The 19,458-nt window shown below is 34.7% G+C and overlaps 1 protein-coding gene across 1 annotated transcript in view; it reads right to left on the bottom strand.

Annotated features, from left to right (window-relative positions):
* The window catches only part of SLC6A14 (solute carrier family 6 member 14), a 28,863-nt gene extending 11,158 nt beyond the window's left edge, over window positions 1–17,705 (bottom strand). The window contains exons 1-7 of the mRNA XM_012791015.3: window positions 17,453–17,705; window positions 16,308–16,473; window positions 9,619–9,750; window positions 8,148–8,309; window positions 7,188–7,326; window positions 5,581–5,713; window positions 3,837–3,977 (exon numbers count right to left, since the gene is read on the bottom strand). Of these exons, the coding sequence (XP_012646469.1) occupies window positions 3,837–3,977; window positions 5,581–5,713; window positions 7,188–7,326; window positions 8,148–8,309; window positions 9,619–9,750; window positions 16,308–16,473; window positions 17,453–17,500 (921 nt within the window). The 5' untranslated portion in view covers window positions 17,501–17,705. The remainder of the gene's footprint in view (window positions 1–3,836; window positions 3,978–5,580; window positions 5,714–7,187; window positions 7,327–8,147; window positions 8,310–9,618; window positions 9,751–16,307; window positions 16,474–17,452) is intronic.
* Between the last annotated feature and the right edge of the window lie 1,753 nt (window positions 17,706–19,458).

Here is a 19,458-nt window from a genome sequence, read left to right as displayed (position 1 = left end):
AGTCCATGGTTATAAAGATGTGATTCTATATCTTCTTCTAAAAGACTTAAAGTTTTACCTATATTGTTAAATTTTCAATTCATCTACAGTTGATATTGTACATACTAAGATGTAGAATTTTTAATTCATAGTTTTCCTAAATGAGATATTAGTTGTTCAAGTATAACTGATATTGTCAATTATATCAATTAGATATCAATTGTGTATCAGAGTTTTATCAATTGAATAATCCATCTTTCTCCATTGATGTGCATTGCCACCTCTACCGCATACTAAGTTCCATTTGTTTGTGAATCTATTTCTGAGATTACTGTCCTGCTCTACTGGTCTATATGTCTATACCTATGCTAACACCTCATTATTTTAATAATTACTGCATTATAATATTGTTTCATATGTGGTAAGACAAATCCTCCTCACTTCTTCCTCTCATATACCTTGGGGTTTTGCCCTCTTTCTCTTCCACATAAATTTAACAATCAGTTTTCAACTTCTACAGAAAACCATGTTGGGAATTTAACATATCAATTTGTGGTAAATAGAGACATTAATTCTTAACAAGGCTAATACTAGTCAATTTCTGAAGTATGATGATATGTTTAAGCACCCCTTAGATTGCCCTGTTTTCTTATTTCTTGCTTTGATTAGTGCTTCATATCACTGGCCTCATCTCTTCGGGCAGACCCCATACTCTTCATCTAATTGCATCCCTTTCACAATTTTCTCCCATGTCTTTGTTAAAGGACAATAATTAATCTTAGAAACTGACTTAGATTAATTAATTTAACAGTTTCTGTGGATATAACATTACCCCAAAGGAAAAGAATCTAATTGCACAGATTTCAAATAACAGAGCTGGTATATATTGGGCACAAGTGTCTTTTTAATCCTTTAAAAACAGGAGTCATCAGTGGAAGGCAAGCAATATAACATGGTGACTAAGAGTTCTGGCTCTGGAGTCAGAAAGAATAAGATTTACATCCAACACCTCTCACTTCCCTTTGATTTCAATTTATTTTAACTCTTTAAGCCTGTTTTTCCATCTATAAAATGGAAATAATAATAATGATAGTGTCCACGTTATGATATGAGAATAGAATGAGAGAACACATGCAAAGCAATTATCAGGATGCTCAATAGTAGCTATTATTGTTATTATGGGAAATAATCGTAAAGTGATATTTGTTTCTTATATATAAGTTAAAAATAATTTTCCCTTTCAATATTATCTCAATGGAAACAAAGTTGTTAGGGAGTAAAATAAATGTTGCTAGGTCTTCAGAATACAGCTTAATGTTAGACTGCCAGAATCCAGTATAAAACAACATGCATGGATAGATACATAGATAGATAAGTAGATTAAAGTTATTTTACTTATATATAACAAAATCATATTAGAAATAAAACGCCCTCTTATTTCTTAGCCTGATATCCATATTAAAAGATGAACAGCATGCTAATGTTGATCTCTGAGCTTCTTTTACTTGATATATTATGTATGTTTATGTGATATAGGGGGAGCTGGAAGTGGTTGCAGCAGTTCTGGGTTGTGTAAGAATACTACTGCATACCATGATGTGTACCTGGGTTGCAAACAAAAGTGAAAAGAAATTCCAAATATAGTTATAATCTTCACATCTATCAATCTCAATCTCATACCTATATATAAGATTAGATATTAGGAAATAATAATAATTCAAGTTTCACTAGCTGGCTGTGTATACTTAGCTAAATTTGAATTTTTCTGTCTTTTAGTTTCATCACTGTAAAATGAGTTAGAAAAATAATCTCTGAACACCCCTCTAGCTATAAATTTATATGATTATCTGCTCTCCTGGAGATCACAATAGAGTTCAGATACTTAAGGAAAAGGAAAAATATATATGATTATAATTCTCTGTTTAGAATATAGATTGTGAAGAATAAAGGAAAATCTAAGGAAAATAATTCTCATTGCCAGCAAACCCAAAAGGGAAAGAGTGGGGTCTTGTTGTCTTGGAGAGTGGAGAGATGGGAAGATTAAATTTTATGTTTCATAAGGAAGGACCTTTAGGTTTAGCTCTGATGTTTTAAAGATAATAAAGACACTGAAACAGAGACCCATGTAAAATTGTCATATAATGTTTTCAGAATAGTTTCAAGGAAGTATAAAGCCCAGGTGTTTGAGGCTTGAGAAAGCCACTTAAAGAATATCAAAGGGGCTTTTCAACTATGCTCAAAGTTCTGAGGTTTAAAGAAGATGGTGAGTCTACTTCTTGGGGAAAATGTTGCAACTATAATAATAAAATAGAACAGCAATAATTGAAATAATTGTATATTGGCTCAAATTTATAAAAGATTTTACCATTTTCAAAGTGCATTAACATATTTTATCTTGTTTAATAACCTAACAGAGAGAAGTTGATGAATCCCAGCTTCCATTTTATTTGTTTCTTAGTAACCATTCAAAATCGTCTTCGACTTGCAGAAAGTTTAACAGAAATGGTTAAAAAGAGTGAGGCCCAAGATAAATGAAGAAATAAATTAAGATGGCCTGTGAACACATCAAAATACATTGATCTCCAAGACCAAAATAATAAAATTCTATAGTTCTAAAATAATTTAGAGCTATTGTGGTTAATCATTGAGTGAAAATTATGGAGCACAAGAAAGGTAACCAAAAACCAGAGATTGAAATTTCAGTTTTCAAAAAGGTAAAGAAATGACAGATTTCTACAACTAAAGGCCGATAAGTTTCACATTGCCTACCAGGAAAATCCTACAACAAATAGTTACATATCTGATTGTAAGTATTTAGAAAAGAAAACAGCAATGGCTTAAAATTAGCATGAGTTCTATGAAGAATAACCATAGCAAACTAAAACTAATATTCATTTTTAATCGCACTACTAGTGAGGCAGATAATAACACAGTGCTTCTTGATTTCAACATAAGATTGTGGGATTTTAGCTGGTCAGAAACTTAATATGCACCAAGAATGTTATGTGACTGCTGAAAAAGTGAAAGCATTCCTAGGCCATATCAATAGAAGCATAGTATCTGGAGTACACTTATTGTTAATGCTCTCTGCAGTCAAAATTGTAAAATATTTTATATACCCATGACACCCTTCAGCTTTTATCTGGAAATAGATTAAAGTTAAAAGAGGGTTACCCAATTTATGTTTGTGGCATGTGTTTAGGTTTCAGCTACAAGTAATAGTTTTGTTTATGGAATTCTTAATACATGTCAAATTTGTGTTTTAACTTCACAATCCATTAGGCAAATTTTGAGGGGGGGAGAAGTGGAGAAATAATTTTTATTTACTTTAAATAGTACTTTAAATAGGTATACATAAAACAAATTTGACAGGGTGCAAAGCCAAGCCACAAGAAGAGGTCTTTTTATATAACATGCTTTTAGTCATACATGTGAGATAACTTTTGAAGACAATTAAAATGTATATTAGACTATTAAACTTTCAATGATAATGTTTAAAGCTATTATGAATTTATTGAATAAATTAATAGTCCTAGTCATCAATTTGCAGGTATTTATGCATGAAATATTCTTTTTAGATTAATAAGCCCCAATCCTTTTGGTCAAATAGAATCAGTGATATGAATAAAATGACTTTTAAAATCCTATTCAAAATTATCCCTCTTACAATAAGAAAGCATTAATGTGATGTTAAATAGCTAAATCAGACATCCTAGTGGATAAAAACTCTACTAAATATAACTACATAATATTTTGCAGGCTAGTACATTATGATACTCATATAGAACCAAAGATTTTTGGTATTTGCTTTTAAGGTTTACTTCCTCAGATAATTTGAAATCCAATTTAAGTCTTACCTCAGCTTCCCTAAGTTTTGTAAAATTTGACTGTGCTCCAATGTAGTATGAAATGCCTTTTGATGCACCTTCTAGTGTTGCACCTCGTATTAATAGGATGAGCAGGACCACATAGGGGAAAAGAGCTGTAAAATATACCACCTATCAGGAAAAACAACCAAAAGTCGACGTTATTTTTTTAAATCATGATAAATATCATGATATATAATAGCAAATAGATAAAATTAAGCAAGTTGAGATTAGTAAAATAAAGTACTGAGGATTTCATACGGTCATTAATAACTCTAATGATACTAATATCAATGTTAGCATAATTTCCTATTTGTGTTCTCACCATTCTCGAATGAACCATTTTCAAAAACATTTTGATGTATGAAGGAATGTTTCCTAGATTCATGTTGTAAATAAACAACATGTCAACAGTGATAACTTGGAATATAGATAGAATGCTTTTCTAAATATATCCTTATAAATGTCTAAGGGGACTGAATGTCTCCTCTCAGTAAAGTACTGCATTGACATGAGAAGGGAAATGATTTTAAACTCTACAATGATTGGTATATATTCAGCCCCCAAGCAGAAGGAATATATCTCGTAGTAAATGTCTAAATCCCATAAAAGCTTATTAAAGTGAATACTGGACACTTGTTACTGTTATCCTTACAACTACCATTAAGAGAGTTTGATAGCACACATACAAGCACACTGCTTTTTTTCTAGATAACACTTTTTATCTGCTTGTAGTTCCATATGAGCAGATTACCTTTGAGGCTGGCTTTTCATTAATGTAGATGATTTCTTTGATCCATATATGTCCTATGTTTGATAAAATGCCCAAGGATACAATTTAAACTAGTCATCCAGAGACCAATAAAAATTAATTGCCTGGATAAATGGCCTTTAATAGACTTCTTAAAATATTAATGTCAGAAAGGAACCAAGAGTTTCAAAACATTTTGGAAAGTTTCCACTGTACTTGTGATGTTCACAGTATTTTTGTGATCTAGCAGCATGTCTCATTACAACTTAACATGCCAGATATTGTACTAGAAATACAAAGATAGGATCCACAGTTATTCCTGGTCTCTATCTTTAAGGAAATTTCAGTCAACTGGTTAAAAACACACAAACATTCATTTTTCTGGGTACTGTGTAACTGCTCCCAGAGAAAATTTCATGTTGCTCTCTTAAATTGACATCATGCTCTATGAAAAATTTAAAATTCAACAATGAGGCAGGAAAATAGAATGTTTTTCAGAAGAGGCCCCTTCACTTGGAGAGAAGGTTCTGAGTCAATCTTGGCAAGCTTTAATTTAAGAGAGGATCTCTCTCAATCTCTCTTTCTCTCTCCTCCCAACTAGTACAGTCCCAATACTCTTACCCTATTATAACAAGGCTCTAGACTTTCCAAACTAAACATTGCAATATATAATTCCATTCAAGATGCTTCTTTATGTAGTGGGACAGAAAATATATACCCTCAAGCCTCAGAATGCTGTATTAGCTGGAATGGCTCAAGTTTTGAGTGATTGAACAGCTCTAATACTAGTTTTTGTTTGTTTTGCTTTTAACAACAGCAATGATCTTTGCATTTACTTAGAGGTAGGATGCCTACTTACAAAGCTTTTCACACATTTGAATACTTCCATTATAGAAAAAAACATGCATTTGATAATGCTTGACATTGAACTACAATGAAATTGGAAAGCAGCTACATCACTATCTAATGTGTTTTCCAAATTACCTTGCCAGAAGACTTGATTCCTTTAAATAATGCTGCTCCAACTATCAGCCAAGCCAGAAGAAGACAAAGTGCTAAATACCACACAATTACTCCAGTCTCATCCATTCCACTTGACCGTTGGAGTGCCACTTTACTGAAACACATAAGTCCTTTTATGAATACAGAATCAGTTGTCTTAAAAAAAATACATTGAATTTTGTGATATTTTTCATCCAGGGAGAAGTTTCATGAGTATTATATCTTATTGATACATCAGTGTCCTATGAGCCTCTTATTGATAGATAATATTATATGAAGGGAAATATAATTTATTAAAAAGCCAGGCTTTGAACTTCAGAGTTAACCAAAGACAATCTAAAATTCTAAGCCCTAGAATAAAAGATCCAATGATTCCTTCAGCTATGATTTTTCCCTAACATTTCAAGATCCTTTATGTAAACAAATTAACCTTATATCAGATTATTTCATTTTCTTCATTTCAATATTTTTCTCAAGTTAAAATAATGAAGAAACATTTAAAATTTTATTTAATATTTCCTTATACCATACTTGTAGATACCATCAAAACACAATGGTCCCATTATTCATATCTTTTTCACAGGTTTTCTATAGGCATAGATCTAGGATTTTAATTCTAAGCTTGATATTTGAGAACATTTCAAAAACCAAAATGTAAAAGAATCACAAAGGACATTAACTTGCAAATGAGGAAGAGCTTATTCGGCAATAGGGTCAAGAATGTTAGGTAAGGGTATAGAGTAAGGAGAGTAAAGAGAGATCATTTAAAATTCATAAAAGTAGGCCGGGCGCTGTGGCTCACGCCTGTAATCCTAGCTCTTGGGAGGCCGAGGCGGGCGGATTGCTCAAGGTCAGGAGTTCAAAACCAGCCTGAGCAAGAGCGAGACCCCGTCTCTACTATAAATAGAAAGAAATTAATTGGCCAACTGATATATATATAAAAAATTAGCCGGGCATGGTGGCGCATGCCTGTAGTCCCAGCTACCCGGGAGGCTGAGGCAGAAGGATCACTCGAGCCCAGGAGTTTGAGGTTGCTGTGAGCTAGGACGCCACGGCACTCACTCTAGCCTGGGCAACAAAGCGAGACTCTGTCTCAAAAAAAAAAAAAAAAAAAAAAAAAATTCATAAAAGTAAATATAACCCCAAATATCTATTCTTACTAGATAATGACAACTGTAAGCAAAACAGATGAAGAATTACAGCTTTAAAGGCAACTTTGCCCCAAATATTACTCATCACCCAATTGTTTATCATTAGAACTTGTTCATTATCATCTCAAATTTGGAAATTTTTTCTTCAAAGCAAGTCCCTAATTTATAGCAAGTATGTACTAAACAAATCATAACTGACACTGTTATGCCCATTTAATAACTAATTTATAAAAGACAAATTGCTGACTATGATCTAATTTTACAGTTAACTACAATTTACCTAGGGTAGGTAAGCATAACTCAAATGAAGTATAATTTGCAATGATTCCCCTTTTTCTATTTATGTGAATTAAGACAGAGGCCAATTAATATTTTGTTGTTGTTTATCAGAACATTTTAATAACATCTGCTTAAGAGTAAATCATCTAGTGTACTTACTTCCAATATTGTTCACTGGGAAGCTGCCCTGGCTGATAAACTTCACTGCCATTGATGCAGGTAAAATTGTTAGTATCTACCCAGCTTTTATTCATTTGGATGATATATCCCATTCCTGTACTCACATTACAGTGAGTTACTAAAAATGATAAAAAAAAAAAATACAGACACAGACATGTACTTAGTTTTAGAAGAGTACTTACTGAGAAAAAAAGTTTTCATGGTAAAACATTTAAATTACCATCTAAGTTGTTACTTGGTGAAAGTGGAGAAATCTTCCAAATGTAATAAACCATATACACTCAGCATCTTAAATCTTCTCTACTAAGCTGGGACTATAAAAATCTACCCTTTTAAACTGTGATTGTATTTATAGTAATAATTTATTTATAGTATATAACAGCTATGAAGTAACAATGGTTTCATTTGGAATTTAGTGCTCTAAGGAGCTTCTAGTATGTGGACTTATCAGACTAATACATATAGATAAAGTGATGCCTTTAAATTCCTCAGAAGCATTAAATATTTGTAACTTTATCCTCTGATGTGCATAGATAATAGTCTATAATATTGATGCTATATTATCCCAAAGATTAGCAACATATGACATAGACAACACTCACCATCTCCTGACACATACACACTACTATCATGGATAGCACTTTTCTCTATTTATCACCTTCTCAATTTATTCTTTCTCTCCTGCCCAGGATTTAGGCCTGTAAGAAGTACTCCCAGGCATGATTTATCCTTCCTGGCTGCTCTCAGAGATTAACACATTGTATTGATCAATTTTCAGATTATACTTGCTATATTATGCTTTTACTAATGGCCTATGGATCACTTAAAATTGTACATAAATTGGTTAGAAAATGATTTAACCCCTTATGCTTACTTAGAAAATATAAAAGAATGATGTGAAATTGACAATATTTTAAAAATAAAATCAATAAATTTTACCTATAGGTGATCTGCTACAGTTTTTATCTGACCAATAAGAACAATTTTTCCATGGTAGTTCACTTTGAAAAGAAGCAAACATATAGTAAAGACTATAGGCAATTATGACATTGTAATAGATTGTCACAAAAATGGATATCAGGACCATTGTAATTCCCACACCTGAAAGAGATAATAATTAAAATGAAAAATAAACTCAAGTGAAATATATTTTGCTAATTCACAAAAAGGTTGCATCTCAATTTCTAAAAATATATTGTAAAATGAAAATATTTTCAAATAACTAAATTTTTTCCTTTTTATGCTGGGATAGTGGGAATTGATACCATCTGAGTAGATTTTTCAAAAAATTTAAAATTATTTTGATGATTGGCTTTCTACTAAGACAGATTTTCAGTTGATAAGAAAAAGATATTAAAGCCAAGGGCAGAAGATTTATATTAATCCTATCAGATTCATATAAAGAAAACCCATGTCTATCACTCTTTCTCATTAAGTCTGCAAATTCTTGTCAGAGTAGGCATAGTGGACATTCTTTAAACAAAACAAAACAAAACAACAAAAACCAAAAAACAATTCAAAGCTCATATCCTATTAACTTACTGACCAATAGTTACATCTTCATCTATAAATCAACATTTTGAGAAGTATAAAATGAAGCCTCTAAATTAATGACCTGAAAGGATCATGTACAACATTTCTACAGATATGTGTAAAGAAAATTCAATAATTCAGGAACAATCTGAATTTAAACTTCCAAAGTTTCTTTAACTCAGTAGTTTCAAAGTGCAGTTTAGCATGCTCAATATAACTCTTGTGCTTAAGACTAGTTTATGAGGAAGGCTTCTCTAACCTTTCAGCACAGAATTCTATTCACTTCATTATGAATTTTATTTTGATGTTGCAATGAGGCTTTTACAAATAGTTTTCAGCAGCTAGCACATAGCAAAATGATATTTAATCTTCAGATAAAAAGACAGTTTGATGTCTAATAACAATCAAGGCATTTTTAAACCTTTACCAGTGTCCTATCCTATTAGAAGAATCCAAGAAAAAATAGTGACCTGCCCTTCAACTTTTCTAAATGAGCATTGTAAAAGATATGCAAAGGCAGTAAGACAAAGATTGCATGTGAAATAGAAAAAAGCAAAAGCCTTGAAATTAATGTACAACAGGACTATGTGCCAAAAGAATTCAGAAAGTAAAACTAGGAAAATAATGACACTCTTACAAGTGTCATTAGTGTCCTTTCTAGCCCTTCTTATATTTGCAGCCCAGGATAAACAGAAATAAAAATTACCATTTGATTTTGAAATTCTACAGTGTCAAACTATACAGAAAAACAACAACAATGCATGCTTCTTTGCCTTATTATGTCATAATTTTAAACATTTTTTTCTTCTATATAGTGAAGATAGATATATGCACAAGTAGGCAATAATCATGATGAAGAAAACACTTTAATACCAACCTTGAAACAATGGAAGAATCCTCCAAACTGAAACTGGACCTAAGCTAGCAAATTGTCCCAGTGAACATTCCAGGAAGAACAAAGGTAAACCAGCCAGTGCTAGCATAATTGCATAAGGTATCAAGAAGGCACCTAGAAAAGGCCAAAAAGAACCAAATCACTATTACATCTCAAAATCCTGATGGCACTTTGACGATCAGCATAACATTTAAACGCATCCTGATATAATGGAATCAAGTGCTGGGTTTGGGCCTAAAATTACTTTCTATGAGAAAGTAGTTGATTCTCTAAACCTTATATTTCTCATGAAATGGGGATCCAAATAATACCTAATAAAGTCATTCTGATTATAAAAACAATAGCTTATACAAAGTAAGCCAGAGGAATTGAATGATGACAGGTTAAAATCCTGCCTCCACCATTTACCAGTTATGTGACCTAGGGCAATTTATCTAACCTCAGAACCTTGGATTCCTCATAAAAGAAGAGAACAATAACTCAGTGTGTGGTAAGGGTTCAAATACAGGGCTTATGTGAAAACACTTGGTAAAATGGTAGGAACATAGCACATGTTCAATGTTAGATTCCCTCCTTTCTCCTTTAAAAATAAATGGCCTATTTTTAAGACTTGGAGTGCCAATGCTAAATGTGGTTCAGAGTGCAAGTTACTACAATTAAGTTTCTTATTCTGCCTCCATGCTCTCATTTGTCTTCAGTGCTCCTTCTTTGCTTTGGGAAACTCAGGTAACTCTCAGCCTTTGTCAGCCTTTGATCTGCAGGTTCTGAAATGTCTGCAAGAAAAATCCTGGGTACCACAGAAGTCGCAAAATGGTCTTGTCGACTCTAAGCCAGACCTGATCACCTTTCTGGAGCAAAAAAAAGAGCCCTGGAATGTGAAGACAAATGAGACTGTCGCCAAACACTCAGAACTGTCTTCCCATTGCACCCAAGACCTATTGCCAGGGCAAGGCATAAAAGATTCAACTCAGAAATCAATAATGAGACTATATGGAAGCTGTGGTCCTGAAAATGTACACTTAAAAACAGCCTGGGAGAGTGTGGGTGAGTGTAAGTGGCAGAAAGTATGTTATCATGGTCTTACCCAATGTTTGTCAAATATCCATAGGAAAAACTTCAAATGTTATAAATGTATAAAAGTCTTTACCAAATCTTCAAATCTCAATATACATAAGATAAAACATACTGGTGAGAAAAGATTCAAATGTAATGAATTTGGCAAAAGCTTAAACCACAGCTTAGAACCTTCTGGACATAGGAAAATTCATACCGGAGAGTGAATTCATACCTTACAAGTGTGAAGAATGTGGAAAAGACTTTAACTGTTCCTCCAAACTTACTATACATAAGAGAATTCACACTCGAGAGAAACCCTACCAATGTGAAGAATGCGGCAAAGCCTTTATCTGGCTTGATGCAGTCACTCGACATAAAAAAATTCATAGAGGAGAGAAACCATACAAATGTGAGGAATGTGGCAAAGCCTTTATCTGCTCAGAGACCTCACTGGACATAAAAGAATTCATACAGGAGAGAAACCATACAAATGTGAGAAATGTGGAAAAGCCTTTACCCAGTGCACATACCTTACTCAACATAAAAGAATTCATAGTGGAGAGAAACCATACAAATGTGAGGAATGTGGAAAAATGTTTACCCAGTGTACACACTTACTCAACATAAAAGAATTCATAGTGGAGAGAAACCTTACAAATGTGGAGAATGTGGCAAAGCCTTTATGTGGCTCAGAGTCCACACTCGATATAAAAGAATTCATACAGCAGGGAAACCATACAAATGTGAGGAATGTGGCAAAGCCTTTACCCAGTGCACACACCTTACTCAACATAAAAAAAATTCATAATGGAGAGAAACCATACAAATGTGAGGAACGTGGCAAAGCCTTTATCAGGCTCAGAGACTTCACTGGACATAAAAGAAGTCATACTGGAAAGAAACTATACAAATGTGAAGAATGTGGCAAAGCCTTTATCTGGCTCAGAGACTTCACTGGACATAAAAGAAGTCATACTGGAGAGAAACTATACAAATGTGAAGAATGTGGCAAAGCCTTTATCTGGCTCAGAGACCTCACTGGACATAAAAGAATTCATACTGGAGAGAAACCATACAAATGTGAGGAATGTGCCAAAGCCTTTACTCGGTGCACACACCTCAATCAACATAAAATAATTCATAGTGGAGAGAAACCTTACAAATGTGAAGAATATGGCAAAGCCTTTACCAGATGCACATACCTTACTCAACATAAAATAATTCATGCAGTAGAGAAACCATACAAATGTGAGGAATATGGCACAGCCTTTACCTCATGCACACACCTTACTCTACATAAATGAATTCACACAGGAGAGAAGCCCTACAAATGTGAGGAATGTGGCAAAGCCTTTACCCAGTGCTCAACACTTACTCTACATAAAAGAATTCATACTGGAGGGAAACTCTACAAATGTGAAGAATGTGGCAAAGCCTTTATCCCGCACAGAGACCTCACTCTATATAAAATAATGCATAGAGGAGAGAAACGATACAAATGTGAGGAATGTGGCAAAACATTTTCCCAGTGCTCACACCTTAATCTACATAAAAGAATTCATATCAGAGAAAAATTCTACGAATGTGAAAATTTTGGCAAAGTCTTTAATAACTGCTCACATCTTATTCCACATCAAAGAAATCATACTAGATAAAAGTGAGATAAATATAATGAGTATGTAAGTGCTTTACCAAAGTATTAGCCGTAAATTCCACAACAGTATACTTAAAGTAAAAAAATAATAATGTATACTGCTGACAATACCTTTAGTTATAACAGAGATCTTATCGAACATGGGAGAACGTACACTTAAAGAAATGCTCCAATATTTTCTACAACATTGCTCAACATCACAAAAATTTTAAGAGATAGGAACCTTACAAATATAATGAATGTGAAAAAATATTTATGCAAAAGATATACCTTAAAGAACAACAAACAGTTGCTATTTAAAACTACCTTAATAAATTTCAGCATGCAATTACTCAAGAATCAAGTCTAAACATATATCAGAGGACTCACAGTGCAATACACTCATGCACTAACATATTCACACATTTCTTTAAACCAGATTGTTGATTATAGAGAACAACCCAGTTAAAATAGTTAGTTGATTTATTTGTATGTCAGCTTTAAAAAAGAGAGAAATTTTATGAGAGTTATAATTAGATGTAAAATATACTTTCTGGTCAGGATTTGGTGAAAATGTAATAAAGTATAATATTTTTTTGCTATTTTTGACAAGCAAATACTGATATTATTCAACTTTAAATACAGTAGATGGGATACTTTCATTCTTAGTGTATATGTGAATGTATGTGGTTAATCATAGCTACATCACATTTCTTAGAAGTCTTTTTCTATTAAGTAGGCATTATTCATGTACTTTTCCATGGAAAATTAAAATTACTGAAATGTAAGATTTATGAAATGGACAGGTATTATGGAGTTTTCTAATAACAAACATTATTTTAAGTGATATATTATGTAGGTATACAGACTAATATTCTTCTCATTATAAGCAAAATGAAAAAATTACAATATGAAAAATTAAAAAAAAAGTTTCTTATTCTCAAATTGTCACAAGTCTCTTTACTCAATGTCAATAAGAAGCTTATTGGTAGGCCGGGCGCGGTGGCTCACGCCTGTAATCCTAGCACTCTGGGAGGCCGAGGCGGGCGGATTGCTCGAGGTTGGGAGTTCGAAACCATCCTGAGCGAGACCCCGTCTCTACTAAAAATAGAAAGAAATTAATTGACCAACTAAAAATATATATACAAAAAACTAGCCGGGCATGGTGGCACATGCCTGTAGTCCCAGCTACTTGGGAGGCTGAGGCAGGAGGATCGTTTGAGCCCAGGAGTTTGAGGTTGCTGTGAGCTAGGCTGACGCCACGGCACTCACTCTAGCCTGGGCAACAAAAGTGAGACTCTGTCTCAAAAAAAAAAAAAAAAAAAAAGAAGCTTATTGGTTATGTTAGAAAACTCTGAACTTTTGAAACATACTCATAGTTAACTTTCAATTTCATAGGAATAATTCTCCCATATTATTCAGCTCCCACCCTTATAAACATTTTATCATTTTTTCCCAACTTTTGAGGCATGATATTGCTCATTAGAACCCTTATCAATTTGTAGATTGAAGCAGAGATAGAATACTAATCTTATTAATCAAAGATTCTAGAATTTGGGGCAAAGTTTAATAAAAAAAATGGGATCAGTGAATAAAAATGGGATTTTAGATTATGTACTTTTCATTTACCTGTGTTATAGTTTTTCCTCAAATATTATTTACATTATGATACTATAACATCGTACCTAGGAATTACATTTTTTCCCAACCCACGAAATATATTCTACTAAAAATGAAGCAATAAAGTACTTATTATATACTCATACTTAAGTGGTTTCGCTTTAATGCTAACCCTGGAAGTCACTAGGCCGTAGGGACAAATATGTTTGTATAGATGTTGCAATACACACACTATCATTGCTATGACTAATAGGAGTTTAAGTCCTACCAATGATAAATATAAAGAAAAATAATACAAAATATCACTGCTTAACTACAATAATAATGTTTTACCAGCCCTTGGTGGACAGATATTTTGGGAAGAAAAAATATTATTTTCTTCAGTTGTTATACATGACTTTTCACTCTTAATTTCATTATTAACAATAACTATAATTGATAAATTGTTAATATAGTGGTCACAAATTGTTAATACTGCTAGACATTAAAATGATATGACATTTCTCTTTATTTTATTCTTTTATTTGAGACAAAGTCTCACTCTGTTGCCTGGGTGAGTGCCGTGGTGTCAGCCTAGCTCACTGCAACCTCAGACTCCAGAGGAATCCTCCTGCTTCAGCCTCCCAAGTAGCTGGGATTACAGGCATGCACCACCATGCCTGGCTAATTTTTCTATTTTTCGTAGAGATGAGGTCTCATCTTTCTCAGGCTGGTCTTGAACTCCTAAGCTCAAGCAACCCTCCCGCCTCTGCCTCCCAGAGTGCTAGGATTACAGGGCTGAGCCACCATGCTCGGCTGACACTTCTCTTTCATAAACTGTTAAAAAGAATCTACAGATAAAAATATTTCCAGATTTTAGCTATAGTTTTCAAATCTGATCATATTTTTAAACCTGCTCTATTAACATTTGAGAAATGTGAATTTCATGTTCCTCTTCTAGCATGGGGCAAAAGAGAAGAAAGCAATTAAGAGCACCTAGATCATCCATTACCCAACTGATGTGATCTTTAAAACCTGAGAACCAATATAAACCATTAACTTTTAGAGGAAATTGTTGAAACATACAATAAATAATATTGATTTTTGTTTTGATCATATTTTAAAATTCTCTATTAAAATTAGTTTACTAGAGTCCCTAGAAATTTATGGCAAATACATACATATTAAGTCATACATAGGTCCATTCTCTATACAAGGGAATTTCTTATTCTAGACATGAGTACAAGAGGCTCTAAATAAACCTGAATGCTTCTCTTCACCACACTGGACTTAGGACATAGACATCAAAAAGAATATGATTTCTGATGCATTTTTCAGCTAACACTTATACCAAATCCATGACTGAACAACCTGGGTTCTAGATAGGGAATTTATGTAACCAACACTTAAAGTGTTTAATAAACAGAGCTCCTTTCTTAAGTCTCTGAAGGCCATTGTGAATGTTTTAATGCAATCAATTAACAAGAAATATAACATTGAAATATCACCACACAAAATTCTATTGTACCAAGAAAAATAATTATAGTGGCACAGTTTCACTGGTACCCAGTTATGAAATATATAGGCATGTCACCTCTATGCCTCTAATAGAACCTGTAATTACAAGTAAATAAAATATGGTGTAAGTGAAAAGTTGTTTTGACATTACTAGAGAATTATGCAATTCATTTTGTTTCCCTTTGTGTGTCACCTCAGAGTTATTTTTTTTTTCTCCTTCTTCTAATTGAGTCTACCTCAATGATCTACAAGGTATACACAGTATTATTTTTCAGGAATAAAACACCTATCCTCGAACTAAACTAAATTATTGCATTTTAGGAGGATCTTCTACATGGTCAATCCAATTTGAGATACATATAACCAAATATTGCAGCTTAAAATACTAAACCTTTAATTACTTTAAATCATATTTTTCCATACTTAAATCACCAAAATGTAATGCCTTATTGTAATTAAGTGAACAATTTATTTGGGCTTCTTAGTAGAACTAGATTTCCTTACTTTTTTCTTAGATTCAGCTAAAAATTCAGCAATGTACAACTTAAGTCTGAACAGATTATCACAGAAACATGCATAAATTAGGAAGAATAAGTCACAGTTAAAGATTACATGAGATCTCAAATCAGAAGCTCAAAAGTGTTAAATATAAAACTTTTATCAAGTGTATATCTGAGGATTTTGTGAAATTAGCTTTCTAACTTGAGCTAGTAGCTCAGACTAATAATAAATACAATATGCTCTTTCGCCCATCCTCCCACTAACCCAAACTATCATATGCTTTTCTTTAGCTTTTAAAATATACTCAGAGGCCATACAGCACCCCACATAAAAGTAGAAGAGAAAAGAAGAGAGGAGAGAATACCTCCGCCATTGTTGTAGGTCAGATATGGAAATCTCCACACATTTCCCAATCCCACTGCATATCCAACCATAGACAGAAGATAATCTGATTTTTTGGACCAGTTACCACGGTCCTGATTCTCATCATTTTCACCAACATGGAAGTTCTCTGATGAAGCTGTCACTGTCTGGGAAAGAAAAAATATCAACACTGTGTGTTTCCACTATTACAAATCCACAGGAGCATAATTTCACAAATCTGCAAAGTAACAGAAAAGTGGTGGCGTGGGGGGAGAAATTTTGAAAATCATGGCCAAAAGAAATTATTTTTAAGGTTAAAGAGATTTGTGCTGACAGCTAATTTTGCTTTATAACATTTACCCTTTGAATGAGAAAAGTTCTGTATGTAGATATCTTTTCTATTCCTTCAGTGGAGATCATCCACATTTTGGTGAAAAGGTTAAATGTTGCACCAGCTTGAAGGGTAAATGCTAGTGGACAAACCAGCTTTCAAATGCAAAAGTCTTAAAGATTAATTAGGTAAAATCAACATTCTTGACTTTGTAGCAGATCTCTAAGAAGAAAGATTAAATGTAGCTTCTGTTGGAAAAAAGAAAATCCATAGACATTTTTATGGGCTGATAGTTTTGGATATTTTGAGTTAAGGGAAGTTTAACTTCTCTGCCTTAGAGAGTAAACTCAGTGCTTTTCTAAAACCCACAGAATAATATGCAGAGACAAATTCTACCTTCCCACCAGGTGGAGCAGTTCTCTAACTACTTTTGGCAGGGGATTGAGGGAGCAGGGGTTCTTTTCCAAACTGTTAGCAGCTCTGGGATATGGAGGGTTGCTCAGATCAGATCAGAACCTGTACTTTTTCACTTCCCTCTAACATATGGACATAGTTTGGAGAGGGACAGAGAATAGGATTTTGTGGGTACTCACAATGCAAAGGATGAGATAGCCTTTCCCTAAGTGTTCCAGCTACTGGAATAAGCACTATTCACTTTTTCTGTACTCTATGGGGACATCTGAGGCACACTAGAATATAGTTGAACACAAATTTGGAAAACAAGGAGCAGCCACAGAGAACAAAAACAGACTACCCTCCAATTAAATTTTCCCTCCTCCAGCCCTCCACACCTCCCGCAACTCCCAGACCCATACCTCTTTTCCCCTGCACTTGAAGAAGCTGGGGCACTTCAACTTGTCCATGGTTCACTCACTCCCTCGCTTGATCCGCCTTGCCTCCTCTCGCAGTCTGGCTGAGCTTGACTGGTGGCAGGTGCACACTCCTCTGTTCCTACCTGCCAAAGTGAGCCACCTTGCCCAGGGGTGGGACCATTTATGAAGGGAAGCTCTCTCCTCCCCCTCCTGGGCACCCAGTCGTGTCAAATACCGGAACAGACCAAAGTGAAGCTCTGGTTTTTCCCCAGGTAAGCCTACATGTAGCAATCACCTGCCCCGGCCCCAGGAAAGGGCTGGGCTGTGAGAGAGTGGAGCAGCCTGAGCCTAGATGACTGACAGCCTTTGACTCAGAGCCATGCAGGTGCCTTTGCAATCTCGCCTCCTTTCCTGGGTTCCCTGCTTCCTCCTAATCTCGCCTCTCAGTCTGGTCTCTGTCCTGGGGCCAAGTGCTGGTTTCCTCTGGTGCTGGAGGAGGGTGGGTCACAGTCTACGGGGCCCATTCTGTTCCCTAAGATTCCCTGAATGGACAATACTGCCCTAGGCACTCGGATTTCCCAAAGTTTTGCCCCTCACTAGAAAGCACTTGATCCCCTCACACAAATTCTGCTTCCATAGGAAAAGCCCCTGAATTGCGCACCTTGAAAAGCAGCCAGCTGAGATAAGATTACCCAGCTGGCTCTGCCTGAAAAGAACGACTTTGAGCCTATGTCTCAGGCTCCTTTCTCAGCCTTCAGGACAGCTTTGCCTTTTACAGGGATTGCTTTGTGTAGTATTTCAAAGAAGCCAAACACAAACAAATTATTGAGCAGGTTTATGAGAAATTCTAGCCCTAACAAAGGACTCCACTCTGCAAGAAATGTGAGGCCTATAAAATAAACTATGAGGAAACATCCCAGCTTGACCAGGGAGGAAATAATTATTATATTGCTGTTTACCAATATAGCACCTTTTCATCAGAAAAGTCAAAGGATTTAAACTCAACCTATACAGGTAAGAGACGGTAGTGGCAGTTCTACGAAACACAGGACAAATCCAGGCACACAGAGGAACCAACTGATAGCCCAATTCTGTACCTTATCTACAGCTCTTTGTTCTCCACTAACTGACAAGAATTTTCCATTTGCAGTAGAAATATGCCCTGAGGAATCTGGGCAGGTAAGGTAGGAGGAAGTCTATAAGGGAAATAGAGAGGCAGTAAGGAGAAAGTATCAATACGTTTTATCTAACTTTGTCTTGAACATAACAAAGGTTGGCATGTGTGTGCGTGTGTGCGCGTGTGTGCGTGTGTGTGTGTGTGTGTGTGTGTGTGTGTGTGTGTATGTGTTGGAGAGGACAGTGAGAGCACATCAGTGTGTGCCTATTAGCATTATATACTACTGGCATGACTATAGGCTAAGATAAAGGAATTATTAGCCTGTCTTAGATGTAGGAGGGAAGGGAACTGAAAAGCAAATCTAATAGCATTTACCAACTTATCAAAATCCCACAGAAATAAAAGGAGTCCACCATGGGGTATTGCAAACAGTTGGTAACTGAGGGAATAGAAGGAGAACAGGAATCCTAGGGATAGAGAGAATATGGGGATCACAAGGCAGAGATGGGTGGTATGTAGTGGGAACAACCAGCAATTTTCCCTGCCTGTTACACAGTAAAGGGGCTTCTAACAACTTTGAGAGTTAGAACATCTGAAGCATAACATTTAAGATAGATATTAGATAATGTATTTGTTTCATTACTTGTTTTTTTGGAGGGAGTATTATTTCTATTGCATGAATGACTTTTTGTGATCTGGCTCCTGCCTGCCTCTTTAGCATCATCTCTTGCCATTCCCTGCCTCAAACTCTTAAGCTTGTGTATCTTTTCCTGTGCATGCACAAACATGCTGTTTCTCACCTCTGTGCCTTTGCTCATGCTATTTCTTCTTCTGGAAATTCCCACCCTCCTCTTCATTTGGCTACTACTCATCCTTTAAGACTCTGCTTAGG

This window comes from Microcebus murinus, chromosome X (genome assembly GCF_040939455.1).
Source record: "Microcebus murinus isolate Inina chromosome X, M.murinus_Inina_mat1.0, whole genome shotgun sequence".
In the NCBI taxonomy this organism is placed as follows: Eukaryota; Metazoa; Chordata; class Mammalia; order Primates; family Cheirogaleidae; genus Microcebus; species Microcebus murinus.
Note: the sequence above shows the minus strand (reverse complement) of the source record. Positions and strands in the feature narration are given on the sequence as shown.